At 40.2% G+C, this 21357-nt stretch overlaps 1 protein-coding gene across 2 annotated transcripts in view; it reads left to right on the top strand.

Annotated features, from left to right (window-relative positions):
* Positions 1-21357, top strand: part of LOC137653414 (ubiquitin carboxyl-terminal hydrolase 31-like) — a 159989-nt gene that overhangs the window by 125137 nt on the left and 13495 nt on the right. For both annotated transcript variants that reach the window (XM_068386779.1, XM_068386780.1), the window contains 4 exons: positions 4400-4578; positions 14978-15083; positions 15259-15399; positions 15616-15874. In XM_068386779.1, the coding sequence (XP_068242880.1) occupies positions 4400-4578; positions 14978-15083; positions 15259-15399; positions 15616-15874 (685 nt within the window). The remainder of the gene's footprint in view (positions 1-4399; positions 4579-14977; positions 15084-15258; positions 15400-15615; positions 15875-21357) is intronic.

The following is a 21357-nucleotide window of genomic DNA, read 5'->3' as shown; positions in this document are numbered from 1 at the left end:
GACCCTAATGGGCTTTGCTGCAAGACATGCAGTCCAAGCTTGTGTCCTTGATAGAGGACTTAGATGCGGAGAAGAACCTTCTGGCCAACAACCTTCCAACCGGTTGGTTGTGCGCCCTGTTGACGCTGAGGTATCCTACTCGCGTCTGCCAGTTGAGGTGGTTCCTCCACCGATGCGACCCAGTGTGGGTTGCCAGTCGCACGTTGACGTTAAGCGACGCTCGGAGGTGGTTGTTGACGTTCAGTGTGTCACTAGGAAGACGTTCAACAACCAGCAGAGGTGACTTGTTGTGACGCAGTGCGTCAACCTCAGCAACCCGGTAGGGTGTTGACTGCACAACCCAGACAGTCTAGACAGTTTCGGGTTGACGCTGTACTTCCTCGCGCACCCATGGTTGTTGACAGTTCACAGACTGTGCAGCAGTGCCATGATATTGCGTCCGGCTCCGTCACGCATCCACCAGTGCGACCGGATTCAGCGAGTCAGACGTTGCCCACTCCGTTGCCGTTTCCTCATCAGTTTCGGATGAGGAACCCTCTGATGAGGACGTTGCTGAACAAGACGATCAACCCCCAGCCCTGCTATCCATCCAGAAGATGCTGAAGAAGGAACGCTGCCCAGTCAGGCTGTGGATGAGTCTGGTAGGGACACTGTCATCCGTGGATCAATTTGTGTCACTAGGAAGACTACACCTCCGTCCTCTTCTATACCATCTAGCTTTTCACTGGAAAAAGGACAAGACGCTAGAAGCGGTCTCGATCCCGGTTTCCGGAAAGATAAAGTCTTGTCTGACTTGGTGAAAGGACTATATCAACCTTAGAGAGGGTCTTCCCCTGACTGTTCAGACTCCCAACCACGTTCTCTTCTCGGACGCATCGGACGTAGGCTGGGGTGCGACATTAGACGGTAGGGAATGCTCGGGATTATGGAACTCGAGTCAAAGGACAATGCATTTCAACTGCAAGGAGCTACTGGCAGTACGTCTGACCTGGAAAGCTTCAGGTCTCTCCTTCAAGGCAAAGTGCTGGAGGTGAACTCGAACAACACCACGGCTTTGGCGTACATCTCCAAGCAAGGAGGGACCTACTCTCTGACATTGTACGAGATCGCAAGGGACCTCCTCACCTGGTCAAAAGGTCTAGACATTTCACTAGTAACGAGGTTCATCCAAGGCAACTTGAATGTCATGGCAGATTGTCTCAGTCGGAAGGGACAAATAATTCCAACAGAATGGACCCTCCACAAGGATGTATGCAAGAGACTTTGGGCCACCTGGGGCCAGCCAACCATAGATCTCTTCGCAACCTCGATGACCAAGAGGCTCCCAATATTTTGCTCACCAATCCCGGACCCAGCAGCAGTTCATATAGATGCCTTTCTACTAGATTGGTCACATCTAGATCTATATGCATTCCCTCCGTTCAAGATTGTCAACAAGGTACTGCAGAAGTTCGCCTCTCACGAAGGGACAAGGTTGACGCTAGTTGCTTCCCTCTGGCCCGCGAGAGAATGGCTCACCGAGGTACTTCGATGGCTAGTAGACGTTCCCAGAACACTTCCCCTAAGGGTGGACCTTCTACGTCAGCCACACTAAAGAAGGTACACCAAGGCCTCCACGCTCTTCGTCTGACTGCCTTCAGACTATCGAAAGACTCTCGAGAGCTAGAGGCTTTTCGAAGGAGGCAACCAGAGCGATTGCTAGAGCAAGGAGAACATCCACCCATAGAGTCTACCAATCAAAGTGGGATATCTTCCGAAACTGGTGCAAGTCAGTATCCGTATCCTCGACCAGTACCTCTGTAACTCAAATAGCTGACTTTCTCTTATATCTGAGGAAAGAACGATCTCTTTCAGCTCCCACTGTCAAGGGTTACAGAAGCATGTTGGCATCAGTCTTCCGTCACAGAGGCTTAGATCTTTCCAACAATAAAGATCTACAGGACCTCCTTAAGTCTTTTGAGACCTCGAAGGAGCGTCGTTTGGTTACACCTGGTTGGAATTTAGACGTGGTACTAAGATTCCTTATGTCAGACAGGTTCGAACCGCTACAATCAGCCTCCCTGAAAGATCTCACCTTTAAGACTCTTTTCCTGATATGCTTAGCCACAGCTAAAAGAGTCAGTGAGATTCATGCCTTCAGCAAGAACATCGGATTCTCATCCGAAACGGCTACATGTTCTACAACTTGGTTTTCTAGCCAAACACGAGCTGCCTTCTCGGCCTTGACCAATATCGTTCGATATTCCAAACTTATTGTATGGTTGGATATGAACTAGAAAGAGTCTTATGTCCTGTAAGAGCCCTTAAGTTCTATTTAAAAACCTTTACGAGGCCCGTCTGAAGCTTTATGGTGTTCAGTTAAGAATCCATCTTTGCCTATATCAAAGAATGCTTTACCCTATTTTTTCAGACTGTTAATACGAGAAGCTCATTCCCGTCTGAATGAGGAAGACCAAGCTTTGCTGAAGGTAAGGACACACGAAGTTAGAGCTGTCGCAACTTCCGTGGCCTTTAAATAAAATAGATCTCTGCAAAGTATAATCGACGCAACCTATTGGAAAGCAAATCAGTGTTCGCGTCTTTTTATCTTAAGAATGTCCAGTCTCTTTACGAGAACTGCTACACTCTGGGACCATTCGTAGCAACGAGTGCAGTAGTGGGTGAGGGCTCAACCACTACAATTCCCTAATTCCATAACCTTTTTAATCTTTCTCTTGAAATGTTTTATTATTGTTTTTGGGTTGTCCGGAAGGCTAAGAAGCCTTTCGCATCCTACTTGATTTGGCGGGTGGTCAAAGTCATTTCTTGAGAAGCGCCTAGATTAGAGGTTTTGATGAGGTCCTGTTGTATGGGTTGCAACCCTTGATACTTCAGATCCTAGGGGTCGCTCAGCATCCTAAGAGGATCGCGAGGCTCCGTAAGGAAGACGTACTTAAAAAGGCAGAGTATTTGTTCAAGTCGACTTCCTTACCAGGTACTTATTTATTTTATGTTTGTTATTTTGAATAACTGCTAAAATGAAATACAAAATACTTAGCTCATAATAATGTAAACATGTAATGCTGGTCTCTACCCACCCCCCTGGGTGTGAATCAGCTATATGATCACCGGCTAAGTTTAATATTGAAAAATGTTATTTTTATTAATAAAATAAATTTTTGAATATACTTACCCGGTGATCATATATTAAAGGACCCTCCCTTCCTCCCCAATAGAGACCCAGTGGACCGAGGAGAAAATTGGTTCTTTGTTTACTTGGAGTACTAAGTACCTGCTCGACAGATGGCGCTGTTGATGTACACCCCCACCTGCATAGCGATCGCTGGCGTATTTTGACCGTAGGTTTTTCTGTCGAGCAACAGAGTTGCAGCTATATGATCACCGGGTAAGTATATTCAAAAATTTATTTTATTAATAAAAATAACATTTTAAACTCAAAGTTTATGTTGCTTTAAGGCAACTTAAGTTAATACTACTGTATAAAACTTATTTTGAAAGTATTTTATTATTAGAAATAGCCATGGCTATTCATAATGTACATTTAGGCTATATCATTGGCATTAGTATGATCAACTGATTGAATACAATGATGAGTATGGGTGGTTTATGAGCTGGATGTGCCTGGGTTTATCTTGTAGGATTTGAGAACTTCTCTTCTTAAGAACCCCTCTGAAATACATCTCATTCAGATGTAGGGATTTGGGGACTCCTTACTACAATTTTGCCACTTCTAAAAAAGAAAGATGGTAGGTAATACAGCACAGTAGTTACTTGAAACAGAGCACAATATGTTTTATAGGGTGGATCATGTTTTCTTTGTATGTAGTAATTTTAACCTCTAATAGTGATTCATAATAATGAGTAGTAATAATAATGTTTGGTGTTATTCAATATTAATTTCAATATCTTCTGTAAAGTTTTGTGGTTTTGAACCTGAATCTTGTACACAAAAGGATGTATGTGTACCAACCTAGAGACTTTAAAATGAATAGAATACTAATCATTGACTTTACAGTCAGTTTACATTGAATCAATGTTCAAGAAATTATCATATTATTAAAAGTGTTAGTTTCTTTTATAACTACAGTATGTATTTTTTTCTTGAGTTAGTATCACTGATGTTTTGTAGCTTTATGATTCTAAAATTCACGATTCTTTAGTTAGTTTTGGATGGAAAGGTGCTTTTTAATAATTTATTTTTTTAAACTCAGTTATTTAAGACGTATCTTAAACTTGTATGGGATTGTGTATGTTGAGGGGTTAGTTTAATTTTAAAGAGGAAAGAAGGATATCTGTCTTTAGATCATATGAACTCATATATTTTATGTACTTTATAGTGTAACATTTGTGTTCCATTATTTTTTTTTTAATTTATTAATTATGATTCTCCGACTTTCAGAGTGGCCTATTCTTGATTGGAGTTGATGATGGAGGGAGTTGTGTGGTTGGGCTTGACCCGGCTTTGGATGTCCCTCTTTTCCATGAAAGCGTTGAACAAGCCCTAGCCCTGTGTGAACCCACCGCGGGCCCTCCACACGTCAAGCTCATTCTGCAATGGACTTCAGAAACCAAAGAAAAGTAAAGAAAAAAGTCAGATCTTATTTTTGTTGGTATCATTTTGCCACCTAGTTATTAATGCATATAATCTAAAAGAGATGGATAGATCAATTACTGTACTTTCATGATGGTACTGCTTACTTCATTTTGATTATTATGGTAGAAATCTAGGAAATATAGCTTTGTATATATTCAAAACGAGACAGATCAAGAGTAATGACAGAATTAGGTGACTAGAATACTGGGGCCTGAAGAGATGCAGCAACTAACCTGTAGGTACTATTCACAGTTTGCTGCTCTAGGTATGCTATAAGCATTGTCCTTTAATAAACAGATTAAATTGGAATTTTAGTAATAAAATTTCATATTTCTATCTATACATAATGTTCATACTGCTTCTTCTCCAGAAACCCTGGTTTAATTGACACTTAACCTAAAAATTTAGAAACTCAGAAAATTTCTTTCACTTCTATAAGTACATGCCCTTAACAAAGGAATGGAACCTTCTACTGGTAAGAGGTAAGAAGCCAAAGATTGCCTTGTCAGAATATAGAAATAAGAAACGTTATTATTAAAATACCGTATTTCTATGAATCTCCCCTGATGTTCATATTGCTGACTCCCATGACTGTTGGAGGTGGGGTGGAATTCAAGGAAAGAGAGGGATAAATTTAAGTACAGGTAATGTAATGAGGTTAAGGATTAGTAACCTGGGCTGGATTACTGGTCTAGATTACTTTGGCAAACTGTTTAAACTACAGTTTTAAATGTGACCGTACTGTATAGATTCTCTAAATGCCAGCATGTGACCCAAACGATGCATCTTTAAGATAATGTTTGGCAAAAACCAAATTGGTACACTTTTGAGCTGTTGCTTAACCTTTAAAAAGAAAGACTTTTTAAAAAAGTTCAAGGAAATATCTATACTCCTAATATCGTGTACTGTACTTTCACTTTCAAGCATTTCATAACTTTTGGTCTAATTCCTTCTGAACTTTAGAAGTGTTGGTTAACGTTTGAATAGGGACCCTCAGCCCACAGAGCAGATTAGGTACACTACTACTACTACTACTATCTTTCATTTTGTCCAAATACAACTACATGGCTCTTACTTGACAAAAAAAAAGTATTTTCTATTTAACTGTCTTCATCCCGTTTTAGCGAAGGGATGTTAAAGAATTGAAGCAAACTCTTTGTTTTAAAATGTTGTTTGGGTCTGATGGAAGGTAAAAGAGACAATATCAAGATTCTGTTCCCCAAAACCTATGTTGACCAACAATGCATGTGTTTAACATGCGAAAGTAAAAAAAAAAAAAACTGTTTTGGTCATGATATCCTTAAGAGATAGGTTTTCCATTGGTTCAAATCTGACCCTTGTTAAATACTGCACTGCAAAACCATATCCAAATTCTAGAAAAATTTACCTTACTACTGGAGGCCTTTCAATACTGAATGATCTGAAAACACTGCTTTTATACCTGTATAGATCTAATCCAAATTGCTTCAGTATAGAATTAAGCATGGATCTATATCACTTCATTGCTGAAACCAAAAGTTATCTGTTGTATAAAAGAAAACAATAAAGTATACAGTGAACCCTCGCTACTTCGCGGTTCGACAATCGCGGATTCACCACTTCGCGGGGTTTTCCCATAACCCATATATATATACATATCGCGGATTTTCCGGAAAATTCGAAAATACCGCGAAATCTGAAGATAACCAAATACGATATTTTGTTACCTGTAATTCCATTAATACTGTAATTAGTAATATCTGCTCTTACTGATTGTTCATTGCATTACATATGATATATAATTCAGCACAGAAAGAAATAAAACACGAAAAGAGAATGTGATCATACGATAATTCAGTACGTAGTAAAATTAAATCGAACATGAAACGCAAATCAGATGCAGTCATACCATATTAGAATGGTGTGTACTGTAATGGATGTGCTTCTTTTCCATGAATCTTTTGTATGTATACGTACGTAGTACAGTACTGCATCCAATAATATTCTTTGTTGCAAAAATCACATTTCGAATAAGTACTGTAAGCGTACGAGAGAGAGAGAGAGAGAGAGAGAGAGAGAGAGAGAGAGAGAGAGAGAGAGAGAGAGAGAGAGAGGCGTAAAATAGCGTACGTACGTAAATTTTTATTATTATTGTTATTATTATTATTACAGTATTGTTGTTGTTGTTAATAAAATTATTATTGTTATTATTATTAATCATTATTATTATTATTATTACTGTACTGTACAGTATTATTATCATTATTTATTATTATTACGGTACCCTTGTACTTAATCTACGTACGTTCAGTATGCGCGGGGCATCTTCTATGAGTAACCAACGCACCATGTACTGTAAGACGGGTTGTGATTGGTTCAAGCGCTGACAGATGACGAATCAAAACTCAAGTTTTGTTATCTAGCCTGTGATTGGTGTTTTGCCCGCATCTTCAACTTCCAGCATCACAGTTCTCGCGGGTCTGCATCGTTCACTTTCTCTTTCCGCGTATTGCTGAGTAGACGTTCTTAAGTTTGTGAAGTTTAATCTGTGCTGTGTGCGACTGTTTTAAGTTGAACTTTTTGTTGAACTTTCTGTTACAATGGCTCCCAAGCGTTCTGCTTCTAGTAAGGCTGGTAGTGAGCCTAAACGCCACCGAAGAATGATGACGATAGCTGAGAAGGTTACGCTTCTCGACATGTTAAAAGATGGTAGAAGTTACGCGGCCGCCGGCCGCCATTTTGGCATCAACGAATCCACCGTTCGCTACATCAGGAAGGACGAGGCGAACATTAGAAAGACTGCTGCAATCACCTTTAGCAGATCAGCGAAGCGAGTCGTTACAACGCGTAATAAAACGATCGTACGCATGGAAGGTGCTTTAGCTGTGTGGATTGCCGACTGTCGGAAGAAGAACATAGCGTTGGATACGAACACCATCCGAACAAAGGCTTTGAGCTTGTATGAGAATTTTGCGGCAAAGGAACCTCATGACGACGATGGCGACCATGCTGAAGAAGATGATGATGTAGATGATCCTCAACCAGGGACCTCCACTGATTCCCAGCGTCAGAAACAACGTTTTTCCGCCAGCAAAGGATGGTTCGCGAAGTTTCAGAAACGCTTCGCCCTGAAAAGCGTTTCCCTGCATGGGGAGTCTGCTTCCGCTGACACTGCCGCTGCTGAAACTTACGTGAACCAGACTTTCAAGAACATTATCGCTGAAGGTGGATACAAGCCGGAACAAGTCTTTAATATGGATGAAACCGGCTTGTTTTGGAAGAGAATGCCGTCGCGAACTTTCCTGTTCAAAGAGGAAGCCAAAGCCTCTGGCTTTAAGGCATTCAAGGATCGCGTTACCCTCGTGATGTGTGGCAATGCTGCTGGATTTTTGTTAAAGCCGGGGCTTATTTATAAGTCGAAAAATCCTCGCGCTTTGAAAAACAAAAATAAGAATCTCCTTCCCGTGTACTGGATGCATAATCAAAAAGCATGGATTACGAAGATGCTGACCTCCAACTGGTTCCACCAGTGTTTCATCCCGCAAGTCCATGAATATCTCTTAGAGAAGGGCTTGCCATTCAAGATCCTTCTCCTTATGGATAACGCTGGTGGACACGCAACTGACCTGTCGCGTGAGGGCGTTCAGGTTGAGTTCCTGCCACCCAACACCACGTCATTAATTCAACCAATGGACCAGGGGGTTATCAGGGCGTTCAAGGCCCTCTACACGAAGAATACCTTGGCGGACCTCGTTGCGTGTGTGGATGCTGCCCAAGATGACGAGGATGAAGACTTCAACTTGAAGGCGTACTGGCGGCAGTACACCATAGCCACGTGCCTGCAGAATATTCAAAAGGCACTTCAAGAGATGAAACCTGCAACCGTAAATGCGAGCTGGAAGAAGCTGTGGCCCGATATTGTTTACGACGACAAGGGATTTACTCCGTCGGAAATCCAACACTCTGCAATACGGAAATCTGTGCAGTTGGCTGCCATAATTGGGGGTGACGGGTTTGGCGACATGACGACTGAAGACGTCGACGAGTTGTTGGACTGCCATTCCCAGCCCCTAACTGACGCAGACCTCGAAGACCTGACGAAATCGGCAAGTGAGGAAGAGAGTGAGGGTACCCAGGAAGAGACCCAAGAAAATGTAGAAGAAACGGGCTTAACATTAGAACGGCTCGCCAAGTTCTGCAACCATATGAAGGAGGCGAAAGAAATGTTGCAAGAGTGGGACGAGGATATGGTTCGCTCGATGCAATTCTGCAACAAGGTCGATGACATCACGACTCCCTACAGGATGCTCTTGGATCGAAAAAAGAAGCAGCGGCAACAACTTCCGATCACAATGTTTTTTCAGCCTCGCAAAAAAGAGCCAGTTCCTCCTGCTAGTACGCCTTCGGAAGAAATTGAAGAAGTTGAAGAGGTGTCCCAGGAAAAGACACCTCCGTCTGAAGAGACGTAAAATACTATCATTGACTGCACAGTAGAACACATCATCAGCTTCATCATCATCATTTCTACTGTGCAGCAAATTCATCGCCATCGTCATTCAAGTTTTTCTGGAACTTCTTTCGTGGTGAGTACAGTAACAATCTTTATTTTTTACTTTAACCTGTTTTATAGTTTAGTACTGTACGTACTGTATGCATTAAGTTAAAGGGAAGGTTTTAAAAGTCTACATGTTGTAACCTATCATATTTTTTTTGTTTAAAATTTACATTTACGTACGTAAAACAATCTCTCTCTCTCTCTCTCTCTCTCTCTCTCTCTCTCTCTCTCAAATTGTTTTCCTGCTTTGCTACGTACAAGTACTGTATAATTTATATTTGTAAGGTAACATATTTTGTAAATGCTTTGTACTGTAAATACTGTATGTACTGTATCATTATTTATCACTATCATCATGCGTGTTAAATGCCTTGTTTGTTCTGAGCGTGGTTGTTTACTGAGCGTACACGCCGTCGTTTCAGGCGGCGTCATAAAGAAAAAGATTTCATTTGGAAGTCCTAAGAAAAATACGTAAACTAAAACATTGGTAATAAAAAAATCAACATACAGTACTGTATAATCAATATAATCGATGCAAAAACTAACCATACGTACATATATGTGTACACTAAATGAGTTTGTTTCTTCATTATGATCAGAGATGAACGTAAACAAAACATTGGTTGCCATTTTTTATCGTGCTTTTTAGGTGTTTAGGAAACACATGATATAAAATCGCCTTTAATATTTGTGCCTGTTTTAGTTTAGGGTGCTGTAGTACATGCATTAAGTGTTCTGTACATTACAGGGTGTAAAGGGTGGTTTGTTAACAGTACTACGTACAAGGGAAGGTTTTAAAAGTCCGAATATACATGTTAAATAAATAGGTAAATATGCTGTCACTACTTCGCGGATTTTCACCTATCGCGCCCGCGTCTGGAACCTATCTACCGCGATAAACGAGGGTTCACTGTAACAGCATTATAGCTAGGTCTAGTCATGGACAAGTTAATAAATTTGCACCAGTTGAAATAAGCCTTCCATTGTCTTGATAAGAATTATTGGTACACTTTTAGAATGTATAATAGACAGTCTAGAGGGATTTCAAAATTCTGTTTCTGAATATATGGTAAATAGTCGACATGCGGTCAGATGTAGCATGGTTGGGTTTGGATGTATCACCTTCAGTATTGGCTTCTTGAGCTGATGCATTCTGTATGGCAACCTTCTGGGGTGCTCCAACAACTTGGGCCACAGATTTGTGAACCATTACTTCTGTTACCAGAAAGGAGCTATTAGCATCATCCTGCTGTTCACAGAGCTCCTGAACTTGCTTAGCACCTGCCAAATGATGGTAAGTGGAGGAAATATGTAATGATCCAGATTTAACTAATCTTTTAATAGATCATCTACTGACCAAACTAAGGGATCAGGCACAGGTGAACAAAAAAGACTACTGTCTTTTTGTTCAGTGATATGACAAATGTCTACGCTCGCCGCTCAGTTGACCCCACCACTTCCAAATCTCTTAACAAATCAAGGGATTTAGAGTCCATTTATTTGGTACAATCTGATTCTTTTTGCTTAACTGGTTGCCTGTACATTTGATTTCTAGAGTTATATCCTGAAGGAGAGTGATTCCACTTAGACTCGTCCTTGATAAGTTTGTCTGCTATCCCATACAGGGTAGGCAATCTTGTACCCCTTGGTTCCCGACTGTCATGGGTAGATAGAATAATATAGAAAAGGATGCTAAAACATGTAAAGTTTCTACTCTTAAAAAACAGAGAGAAGAGGTCCCGCTAGTGTTTACCAGAAACTGTCTCTGCCGTTGATTGAGGTCAAGTCATGAATTAGATGTACCTAGATCAGCAGACCTGGGGCATAAGGGTCGTCTGTTGTAGCAATTCGAGGAGCCAGCATTTTGGAAGGACCCATAGCATAAGGGGAGTCTGTTGTCGCCGAAACATACATTAACGGAAAGTAAACACGTCTCGCTTCAATTATAGCGCCATATGGATCATGATTGCACCAGCAGAGCGTTCGGGAAGATGTGATCAAAGAGGCATGGTTTTAAGGAAAACCAATGAGGATGAAGAAAGGAGAAAATTTTCTTATATGGAATTGTCCATAGTTAGCCCCTCCCATACAGGGGTATATAAACTTCAAAGATCAAGAGGACGGAAGGAGAACGAGAGAAGGACCAAGAGAGAACGTAAGGACCAGAAAGCAGATGTGACCAGCCTTACGGCAACTTGTCCGTGATGTCAAAACTAGTTGACCCCTGTCGTCATTACCAACCACGAAGCGCCCAGACCTGAAAATTCTACGTTCCTGAATCTTCAAGATCTGCTGTGAAGAGTACCATTATTTATCTGGTTTCTTGGCTGTTCCCCTATTTGCTGAAGTGTAGTTTAATCAGATGATTTTCTTTGTTCAATTCTGAGCTTCCCAAGTACTCAATCAAGAAACTGATCTTTGACTAGTTGTAAATAAAATTATATTTTCTTTTGCGAGTTTTCTTTCTATATTCCTTTTTTCTCTTGGTGGTTGTTGATTTATCCTAATTTAATTAATCAATTTTAAAGAACCTGATTCGATTCACCAAGGATTGTAACACCGACACTGTCTTCCTTTCTGTTATTGTTTCCTGATCTTGAAGTCTTGAATATTGCTAGTAACTCTAGGTAGTTGATGTGTAGCTTTGTCAATGTGCGGGGTTCATTTCCCTGAGAGATGTGAATGGTCCAGAATTGCTCCAGACCCTTCCTGTGATGTGTCTTTGAACAGAGATAGGTCTGGGATTGTAAACTCCAAAGAGACTCCTTGTGACAAGCAATTGCGATAGTCCAACCAATTCAGTCAGTCAAGTTGTTTCACCACCGGCGGGATAGTTACTGTGTCTAGATTGGTCGTCTTGTTCATGAATCAAAGTAAAATTGTAAAAACCCTCATCTTCAGATGACCCAGAGGGACAATTTCTCTTTGGAGGCCATGGATCCTAGATGCCTCATCTCCACTTAGAATGATATGTGTTTTTGATGTTTTGAATCTTTATAGCAAAAGAAGTAAGGAATTGTCCTCTTCTCTGCTGGAAAAAGCTGAAAGGGAACTGTTGCTATTATCATTCTTAAGTATAGACTCATGGATCCAGGAGTGACTTTTCGACATTGACCAAGACCGCAAAACAATCCAACTACCTGAGTAACATACTTATTGAAATCAAATCATCTCCAATTGAATCTCTTGAAATTAGCCAATCATCCAGTCCCAGTAACTTCAATTTGAAAGGGGGCCATCATTCTGGTGAACACCTGTGGGTCTGTTCTGAGCCTGAAACGTAGGCACTAGAACTAATACACCTTTGATCTATTGACAAAGCGAAGGTATTTCCCTAAATATGTACCTGAGAGGCCTATTGATAACATCCAATCTTTTTATTGAACACTTTCAGAACCATGGAAGGTATTTCCATGGAGAACTTTGCAAACACTAGGAATTTATTGAGTACCGAGTCATCTAGAACTGGTCTCCAACCTCCTGAGCTTTTTGGGGATTAGGAATAATTTGTCGTAGAACCCCAGGGAAGAATTTATGAACTCGTTTATCACATTTTTCTCAGTTTTTGCTGATTGGTGAAATCCCTTGGATAGAGGACCAGTTCCTTTGATAAAGGTAGGTTGGTTGTTAACGGTATTTGGTAGTCCCCTTTTTTTCAAGTTGCTGTCTTTCCCAAATGAGGAAGACGTGGGACAGTCCTCCCCTACTGGACTTGGGTTGCAAAGGCCGTCATACCATTCTACGATAAGGTTTCCAAGATCGGTTAGCAATCCTTCTGGAATGTCTACTGTAACAGAATTCTGTTGTATTATCTTTTGAATGAAAGGGCCTCCTCGTTTCCTCGAGTTTAAGAAACGTAACCCGTAATTGGAAGGTTGGGTATTTCTAAAAACCAACTTTAGGACATCTATTTGAGTTTTATTTTTTACTTGAGCAACTACTTTATCAGTGCTAACTCCTTCTAACACAGGTCCCAGTGTAGGAGTTTAAATTGATTTTTATTTTGTTCTTATGATACTAAGCCTATCAGAGATGTTCATATCTGTTTTCTTCTTTTTAATCACCGTTTTATCCAAGCAAGTCAGGTAATCTAAAATTACATCCAAATCTTGATGTTCATCATATTTGTCTTCTGTGAGATTAGAATAACCCCATAATAGGATTTGCAAAGGAAAATTGGCCAATTACACTTCCCATCTGGTTACCTACAAATAATACAGTATCTCTTTCATTAAAAAAACTTGCATAACTTGAATTTAGAGAATTTCTTTTATTAGGCACAGTGATTGGATCAAGACTAGTTACTAAATCTCAATCCAAGAAGGGGTCAGGTAATTGTACAAAGAGTAGCCCACCTCTGTGTTAACCCCTTTACTACAAGGCTGCGGATCCACTACTCAAACTATATTTGTGATTTCTCACCATCGGATATACTTGCTAACAGAATCTATAACCTACATTTTCATGTTTATTTGTTGTACTGCTGATTACAGAATAATTTTTCAAGTTTGCTTTATTTTCCATTGTATTTAACTCTAAACAACAAAAATATTTTTTCCATTCATTGTGAAGTCATTATAGATTAATTTTTCAGAAATTTGATTTATATAATTTTCTCTAAAATAATGGTAAAACTGTGATTTTGTGCAAAAAACTATATTATTTGAAGTGACTACTGTATGTTATTCTGTAATCATTCCATGATAAATAGCCGGCAAAAGATGTAAAACTACTCCTCAGTAATAATGACTTAACGTTATAAAGAACTAATGAAAATATCCATTTTTCTTCCTTTGACACAAGAAGTACTGTATTCTATAATGTATAATATAAGGTTTATAAGCCAAAAAGAAAAGAGAGAGAGAGAGAGAGAGAGAGAGAGACGCGAGGTTTTTTTCACTCATTGACAGACATGTAATTTAAATTTAGCTGCTTAGATGTAAGGTTTTTTCATTCGTCTGTCATTCCACCTTGTGTGTGACTGTCACTAAGAACTGGATCATTCCTGTTTTGGGTATTTCACGGGCTTGGAAATAGAGACTGCATTTGTAAGAACGTGACAAATACTGCGTATAATGGCAATAAATGGAAATAATGACAATATGCTAACATTTACTCATAAAAACAATGAACAATACTAATATGAGATATATGAAACATTAAGGGGATATTATTATGTAGCAATGATAGTTGAGGAAAAAAGAATAAAATAAGAAAACACAAATCTCGTTTGTCAACAATTTGCATTACTGGTAAAACGTTTTGCTTACGTTATGGGTGGGAGTTGTGGGAGTCGGAAGCTCATTACTACTAAAGATGGTTGAACTTGTGTTGTCCAAAGGGTCATAATCGTTGTCATCCCCACTATAATCAACTAGCTTAGTCTTTCCTGCCTTTTCCCCTGAACTAACAGCTAATTTCATTTTGTCCCAAAATTAATTGCGAAGCACATTCCAGGCAATAATTGATAGCTAAAATATGGAAGACATCTTAATGCACAATATGTAAACTAACTGAAGAGCATGTGACTGTGTCCAGTTGCCAGAGATAACTAAAGACAAAGGTATCTGACGTAGCTACGACCCTGGGCTTTTTACCTCCCACTTCTTGAAGGTTCTATTACTTTGTTAAAGGCGTATATTTATTGAAGTGAAAGAAAATGGGAAAATTTTTAGAATTTACAGGTAAGTTTTGATTAAACTGGATTTCTGGAGAAGAGGTAGTATGAACACCATGGGAGAATCATAGAAATAATTTGATTTATGACTTAAAAGTTAGTCAACACATATTTTGGATTCTCAATATTTTTACATGTGTGAAATTCTAATTCTTGTCTAAATATTACCCAGGTATATTGTTGATGATGTGGATCATGTGGAAGAACATTCAAGTGTGAAGGAATTAAAGGAAAACCCTCTTCAAGGTGCTACAGTATCATTGCACCAATGTTTGCAGGTGAGAATTTTGGTACAATATTTGTATACACTGAATTTGGGTTGGTCTCATTGAAGGCTGGCTAGCAGGTTACAGAAAGGATACCTATTTTACCTTCATTGTCTGATATGTATTGAATTTATTGGTGATGTTATACATATTTTTTAATGATTTTTTGCTTTTGCCAAATTTTTAGCTTCATACATCAGCTGAGAAGTTAGGATGTGGAGACGCATGGCACTGCCCAACTTGTAATCGCAAGCAGCAGGTAGTGAAAAGGTTAATGCTGTGGTCCGCACCCCAGATTCTGGTTTTGCACCTGAAAAGGTTCAGACAGGTGAGTACTCTACTGTTTGTAACCCTCTTTTATTATTCTGATTATACCACCAGTATTGCTTGACTTCAACAGTGTTTTTATTTAATGTTTGTTTTTATAGATGCCATAAGGAAGTAGCAGTTTTCAAGTTTAATAAATGAGAAGGGTGAAATTTTTTTTGATAGCATATATACAATGTAAAGGTACTGTAATTTAATATTATAAAACCAATTTCAGGGAACCCTTCAAACCAATTCTTCAAAACTGTCCACAACTGTCAGATTTCCCCTGCTGGGATTTGACATATCTGAACACGTGGCTAGTAGATCTAGCAGCGCCATATCCCAGGTTGGAGTTGACAATAGCGTCCTTGGAGGAGTCTGGTCTCCGTGGAAAAGACCAAAGCGGTTAATACCGTACAATGAGTACAATGTGTATGATTTGCATGCAGTTGTGAATCATCATGGAAAAGACATGCAAGGTGGACATTATACAGGTGTGTCCTCAGTAGAGCTGTTTATTTCCTTACTAACCAGTTGAGGGTCATTAAATTGTATCAGTGACTAAAATGTTAAGTGTTGAAAAGAATTTTAGGGATCCATTTTCCATCGTTTTGGGAATATTACAATATTTAAACCATAAAAACTAACTGGTCAGAAAAACTGGTGTATGCAGTATCCAGCTTTGTCTTTTTATAAATGTAAGAATTTCCTTTCCTTAATTTGATTTTAAAGTTTCCAAGTCCTGAAGTAGGTCCATATACCAAATGCCCAAAATAGAAAGAAACATTTTCCAATTTTCATTAATGTTGTTCTTGGCTAAACCTAAACAATTAAAAAAGTTTCACAGTTTAGATAAAATTTCAAAACTTGGAAAATATTTCAAAACCTAAACGTTCGATTACTACAAGTTACAATGTAAAGGTACTTACATTCAAGAACTAAATGTATACAGTAGTTTGTTTCTACGTGAATACAAACTCGTCATGTGGGTTTACAGTACTGAATTGCTACGGCAAAATTTAAAGAAATCTTGTGGGTCTGGTAATATTGTATGGCTGCCCTCTGTTCCCACTTGCGTTAGGTAGACATGTAGGAACCAATGGCTCAATAATCACTATACCCTTGGTCTTTGTGACGAACAGATGTCTGTACGACCGCTGTCCATGTTGTGTTTTTGTGCTTTTTCTTCCAGTTCCATGTGATCTTGAGTGCTTCTCATGAGAAGGGTGGAGGTAGATCTCCATTCTTTATGTCTTAGATGTTGAGGTAAGAGATGTTCTATGACTTCCCTTTGTGAGATTTGTAGAAAATGGTCATGTTCCCAATGGAAGAAATTTAAGTGGCTGTTGTGAAAAGAAGGCAAAAACAGACTGTTCCCCTCTGCTTCTTTCTCCTAAGAGGGCAAGAAATAGAAACCTTCTCTTACGCATCCTGAATTTCCCGTCCTACCCTTCGTTATTGGAGTTCCCAGAAACGTCAGTAACAAAGGATGGCGGCTATTTGATCAAACAGGAATTTGTAGAGGAGTTATCTCCAATTGTGCTCAGTGAGGTGGAGAATACTCAAAGTAATTATGACCCTCTAGTTTCGGCACTTGACCAACCAGAGCACCAGAGCAAGATTCATTACAAGAACTGTTGATATCTCCAGATTTTGTAAATTGTAACAGGTCCTCATCCCCACCTATGAGTGTGTTTAGCTTCGGGGAACAGCTTTGTATTTCACATGTAGAATAATAAAGACTTCCCCTCCATGATGCAGATTTCTCTAGTTAATGTAGATCATTTACCTGCTAATGACACACCAGTATGGTTTACATACCATTCGGCTAAGAGGCATCAGGTATCTTCACCCTGTATGACTCTAGAAGAGATATATTATTTTTCAGTGAGATCCCATATTGAGTTGGGCCTGCCAGTAATGCCTGAAAGGTAAGTTGTTAATGCTTCCCCTGGAAAGGCATCAACACTTCCGGATTCCTCACGTTGAGGTAAAGTGCAAAAACAGCAGAAAGATTAGTCTTACAGGTGTAATGCATCCTTTTCCCCAGACAGGTATAGAAAATCATCCACCAATTATGGCACAAAACAGGAAGGCACAAGCGGGATCACGTACTCCGCCTGAACACACAGCTACAAGTACGTGTCCCACAGTTAATGCGGAAGCTGAACACGCCGCTAACAATACACAGCCGTCGTTCCAAGAATGTCAACAACACGCCCAGCGTGATTGAGACAAACTCATCACTGACTAGATCGGTTCATTGTTTTTCAGATACAGTATGCCCAGAGAAGAAAATAGCAAATCCTTCTTTGGATCCAATCCTAAAATTAAGGATTTTCCAATTTATAAGTAAATCAATTGATTCCACATGAAAAGAAAGGGTTGCAGAACCCTACCCGCCGTTTCCTCACATATCCTCCCCTTCTGCCTATTGGAAACAACAGTCCCTTAAAAGACAGAGATCTGATTCCCCCATATTATTCTGCTCTCAGGTATAGGGAATATCAGTGGGATAAGCATACCTTCCTGCCTCCTTTTCTGCCACAGCACTGCAAAACATGAAGGCAGTAGCTATGTCTACTTTTCAGGTTTGCTCCTGAGTCGACTAATAAGCAGTCTCATACTTTGCAGTATCAGAAAGTCTCACTGTTCCTGATACAAGGAAATAGTATGAAGACCTTGTCAGATCAGGGCAAAAGCATTTGAGTTTGTACTTTATCAGACGGCCTTTATCTGGGGGCAACTGCGTGTTAAAGAGGAGAGACCCAGTAAGTACAAAGATCTCGAGGCTCAAGACTCATAGAAATTCTTTTTAACTTAAGTAAATCTAGCATAATGGATCATCGTACTCCTTTTCCCACCAGCAGAAGCAGCAGTGGCAGTGGAGAAATGTGAGTGAACCCACCAAACATCCTTCCTGAAAGGAGCTTCAGCATCTAGATTCCCAGCGTCTTCTCGGCAAATGCCAATGCCTTCTCCTTTAAACAAGCTCCTCCTCCTCGTCTGTTGCCAGAATCAAACAACATTCAACAGTATAAAAGACAGTCAGAACCCTTGTCAGAGCCCCCAATATACCACCTGTAGGGGAATGCCTGCATCGTCGCTGGACAAGTTGGCTGTTCTTTGGGGCAAATCCCTGGGTTGTATTAGTTTTTCGCTCAGTGTCATGTCTCGTTCTCGAGATGTCGCCCTTCATTAACTCAGACTCCGACGATCCCACCATTGTATATGATTGGATCCCAAAAACTTCTGCTCTTGGAGAAAGAGATATCACTGATGCTGGAGTAGGAAGCAATGGAGGAAGTCTTTGACAGAATTTTGGGTTTCTATAGTAACCTCTTCCTTGTGCAGAAATTCCCTGGAGGTTGGAGACCGGTCATAGAAGTTTCTCACTTGAACCAGTTTGTGCTTCAAACTTGGTTCAGATGGAGACCCCCAGCACAGTGATACAACCCATCAAAAAGAAAGACTTCATGCTGACCATAGATTTACAGGATGCATATTTCCAGATCCCAGTCCATCTGGGATCAAGGAAATACCTGTGTCTCGTTTTCAGAGAAAGAACTTACGAGTTCAAAGTGTTGTGCTTTGGCATGTCAACAGCCCCACAGGTGTTCACTTGCCAATCCACTCTAGTCTCTCCATGAGCATAAGGCTACTGCAATACCTGAACAATTACAGCTTATCCTCCACAGAAGGAACTTCTCGAATAATGATGCGACCTGGGAATATGGCTAGATTACAAAAAGTTGAGACGACACAGTTTTGTCTACTGTACATGGGCATGGACATAGATACGGTCTCAGCCAGAGTACAACTATTTCCATCTGCAAACAGAGTCCAGCAATTAAGATAGATTGCAATATCTTTTCTCAAGAAGTATTTCTTTCCAGCTCACATCTGGCAGAAACTACTGGGTCACCTTGCCTTCCTAGAGAAGCTGGTACCCTTATGGCAAGATAAATTGTCCCTTAGCACAATGGGCACTAAAGAGCTAAGGTCACAAACATCAGACTCCTCATCGGCTCGAGATGTGAGGAGAATCTCGTAGCCAGATCACTTTCACAGGTTCCAACTCCAGACTTTCTAATCTTTTCAGATGCTTCTCGCCAAGGATGGGGAGCCCATATGAGGAAGGAACAAATCTCAGGACTATGGTCACAGGAGGACAAGTCATTCCACATAGATTATCTGTTACTAAAGGTAGTATGTCGGGTGATACTCCACTTTACAAAGATGATCAAAGGTCACTCAGTAGAGTTAATGAACGACAACATGACCGTAGTGACATATGTCAATAAGCAGGGACTTGGTATCTTGCCTCCTCAGCCACTTGGCTGTATGGATGCAAAACTTGGCACAAGTAAATTACCTTTCATCTCGCAGCCCAATTCATCATGAGGAAAAAGAATGTGATAGCAGACAATCTGAGCTGTCTAGGGATGATAGTTGGTTCAGAATGGTCTTTAAGACCTATACTGGTGAAGAGTCTCTGGACTTTGTAAGGTTGCCACACATCTGAACAACAAACCACCAGTGTATTGTTCTCCAGTTCCAGACCCAGCAGCAGTAATGGAAGCCACTTTCCAACACCCATGGGTTAGAATGGACAACTATGTATTTCTCCCATTCTGCCTGATCCATCGTGTCTTGAATAAGATCAGGCTGTCGTAGAATCTAAGAGTAACGCTATTTGCACCAAGGTGGTTACAAGTGCATTGGTACCCGTACCTTTAGATCTCATAGAAATTCCAAGAGAACTTTAAGATTGGCCAAACCTTCTACGTCAGCCTCGCGTGAAAAAGCTTCACAAAGCAGCTCACTAGTGTACAGTACCTGTCTCTTCATAGCTAGGTAGTAGGTTGGCCAGGGCACCAACCGCCCGTTGAGATACTACCGCTAGAGAGTTATTGGGTCCTTTGACTGGCCAGATCTTTCTCTCTCGTTACGGTTCTTTCCCTTTGCCTACAGACACCGAATAGTCTGGCCTATTCATTTCAGATTCTCCTCTGCCCTCATACACCTGACAACACTGAGATTACCAAGTAATTCTTTTTCTCCCAATGGGTTAACTACTAAACTAATTGTTCAGTGGCTACTCTCCTCTTGGTAAGGGTAGAAGAGGCTCTTTAGCTATGGTAAGCAGCTCTTCTAGGAGAAGGACACTCCAAAATCAAACCATTGTCCTCTAGTCTTGATTAGTGCCATAGCCTCTGTACCATGGTGTCACTGTCTTAGGGTAGAGTTCTCTTGCTTGGGGGTACACTTGGGCTCACTGTTCTATCTAGTTTCTCTTCCTCTTGTTTTGTTAGTTTTTATTGTTTATATAGGAAATAATTATTTCAATGATTTTGCTGTTCTTAAAATATTTTATTTTTCGTTGTTTCCTTTCCTCACTGGGCTATTTTCCCTGTTGGAGCCCCTGAGCTTATAGCATCTTGCTTTTCCAACTAGGGTTGTAGCTTAGCATTTAATAATAATAATACTAGAGATTATCCAGCAACTCTGAGAAAGGCTTTAAGAGGAGCAACTTTCAGGATAACTTCCCAGTGGTCTATCAGGCAAAGTAATGACTTTAATGTGACTGGTGTCGTAAAATGAACATTACTCCACTCGAGGCCACTATACTGTACCACTGATTGCAAAATTTAGTTTTTCTTCAGAAGAATCTTTTCTTAGTCACAGTGGTAAAAGGCTCAGCCTTAAGTCAGGTTTTCAGACTGAAGGGAATTGACCTCTCCTTCTTGTGGGAATTTACGGGTTTAATCAGAAGCTTTGAGCAGTCATGCCCAATTTGGGAACTCAAGCCACCTTTGGGAGTGTTAAAGGTTCTAAGGTCCCTAAAGTTAGCACCTTACAAAACCCTTAACAGGGCATCAGACATAGATCTAACATTGAAAACAGTGTTCCTCTTAGCTCTAGCATCATCAAAGAGAGTGAGCAAACTATATGGTCTCTCTCACTTGTTGTCACA

Source organism: Palaemon carinicauda, chromosome 14 (genome assembly GCF_036898095.1).
Source record: "Palaemon carinicauda isolate YSFRI2023 chromosome 14, ASM3689809v2, whole genome shotgun sequence".
NCBI classification, from domain to species: Eukaryota; Metazoa; Arthropoda; class Malacostraca; order Decapoda; family Palaemonidae; genus Palaemon; species Palaemon carinicauda.
This window is presented reverse-complemented; position numbering and strand designations above follow the sequence as displayed.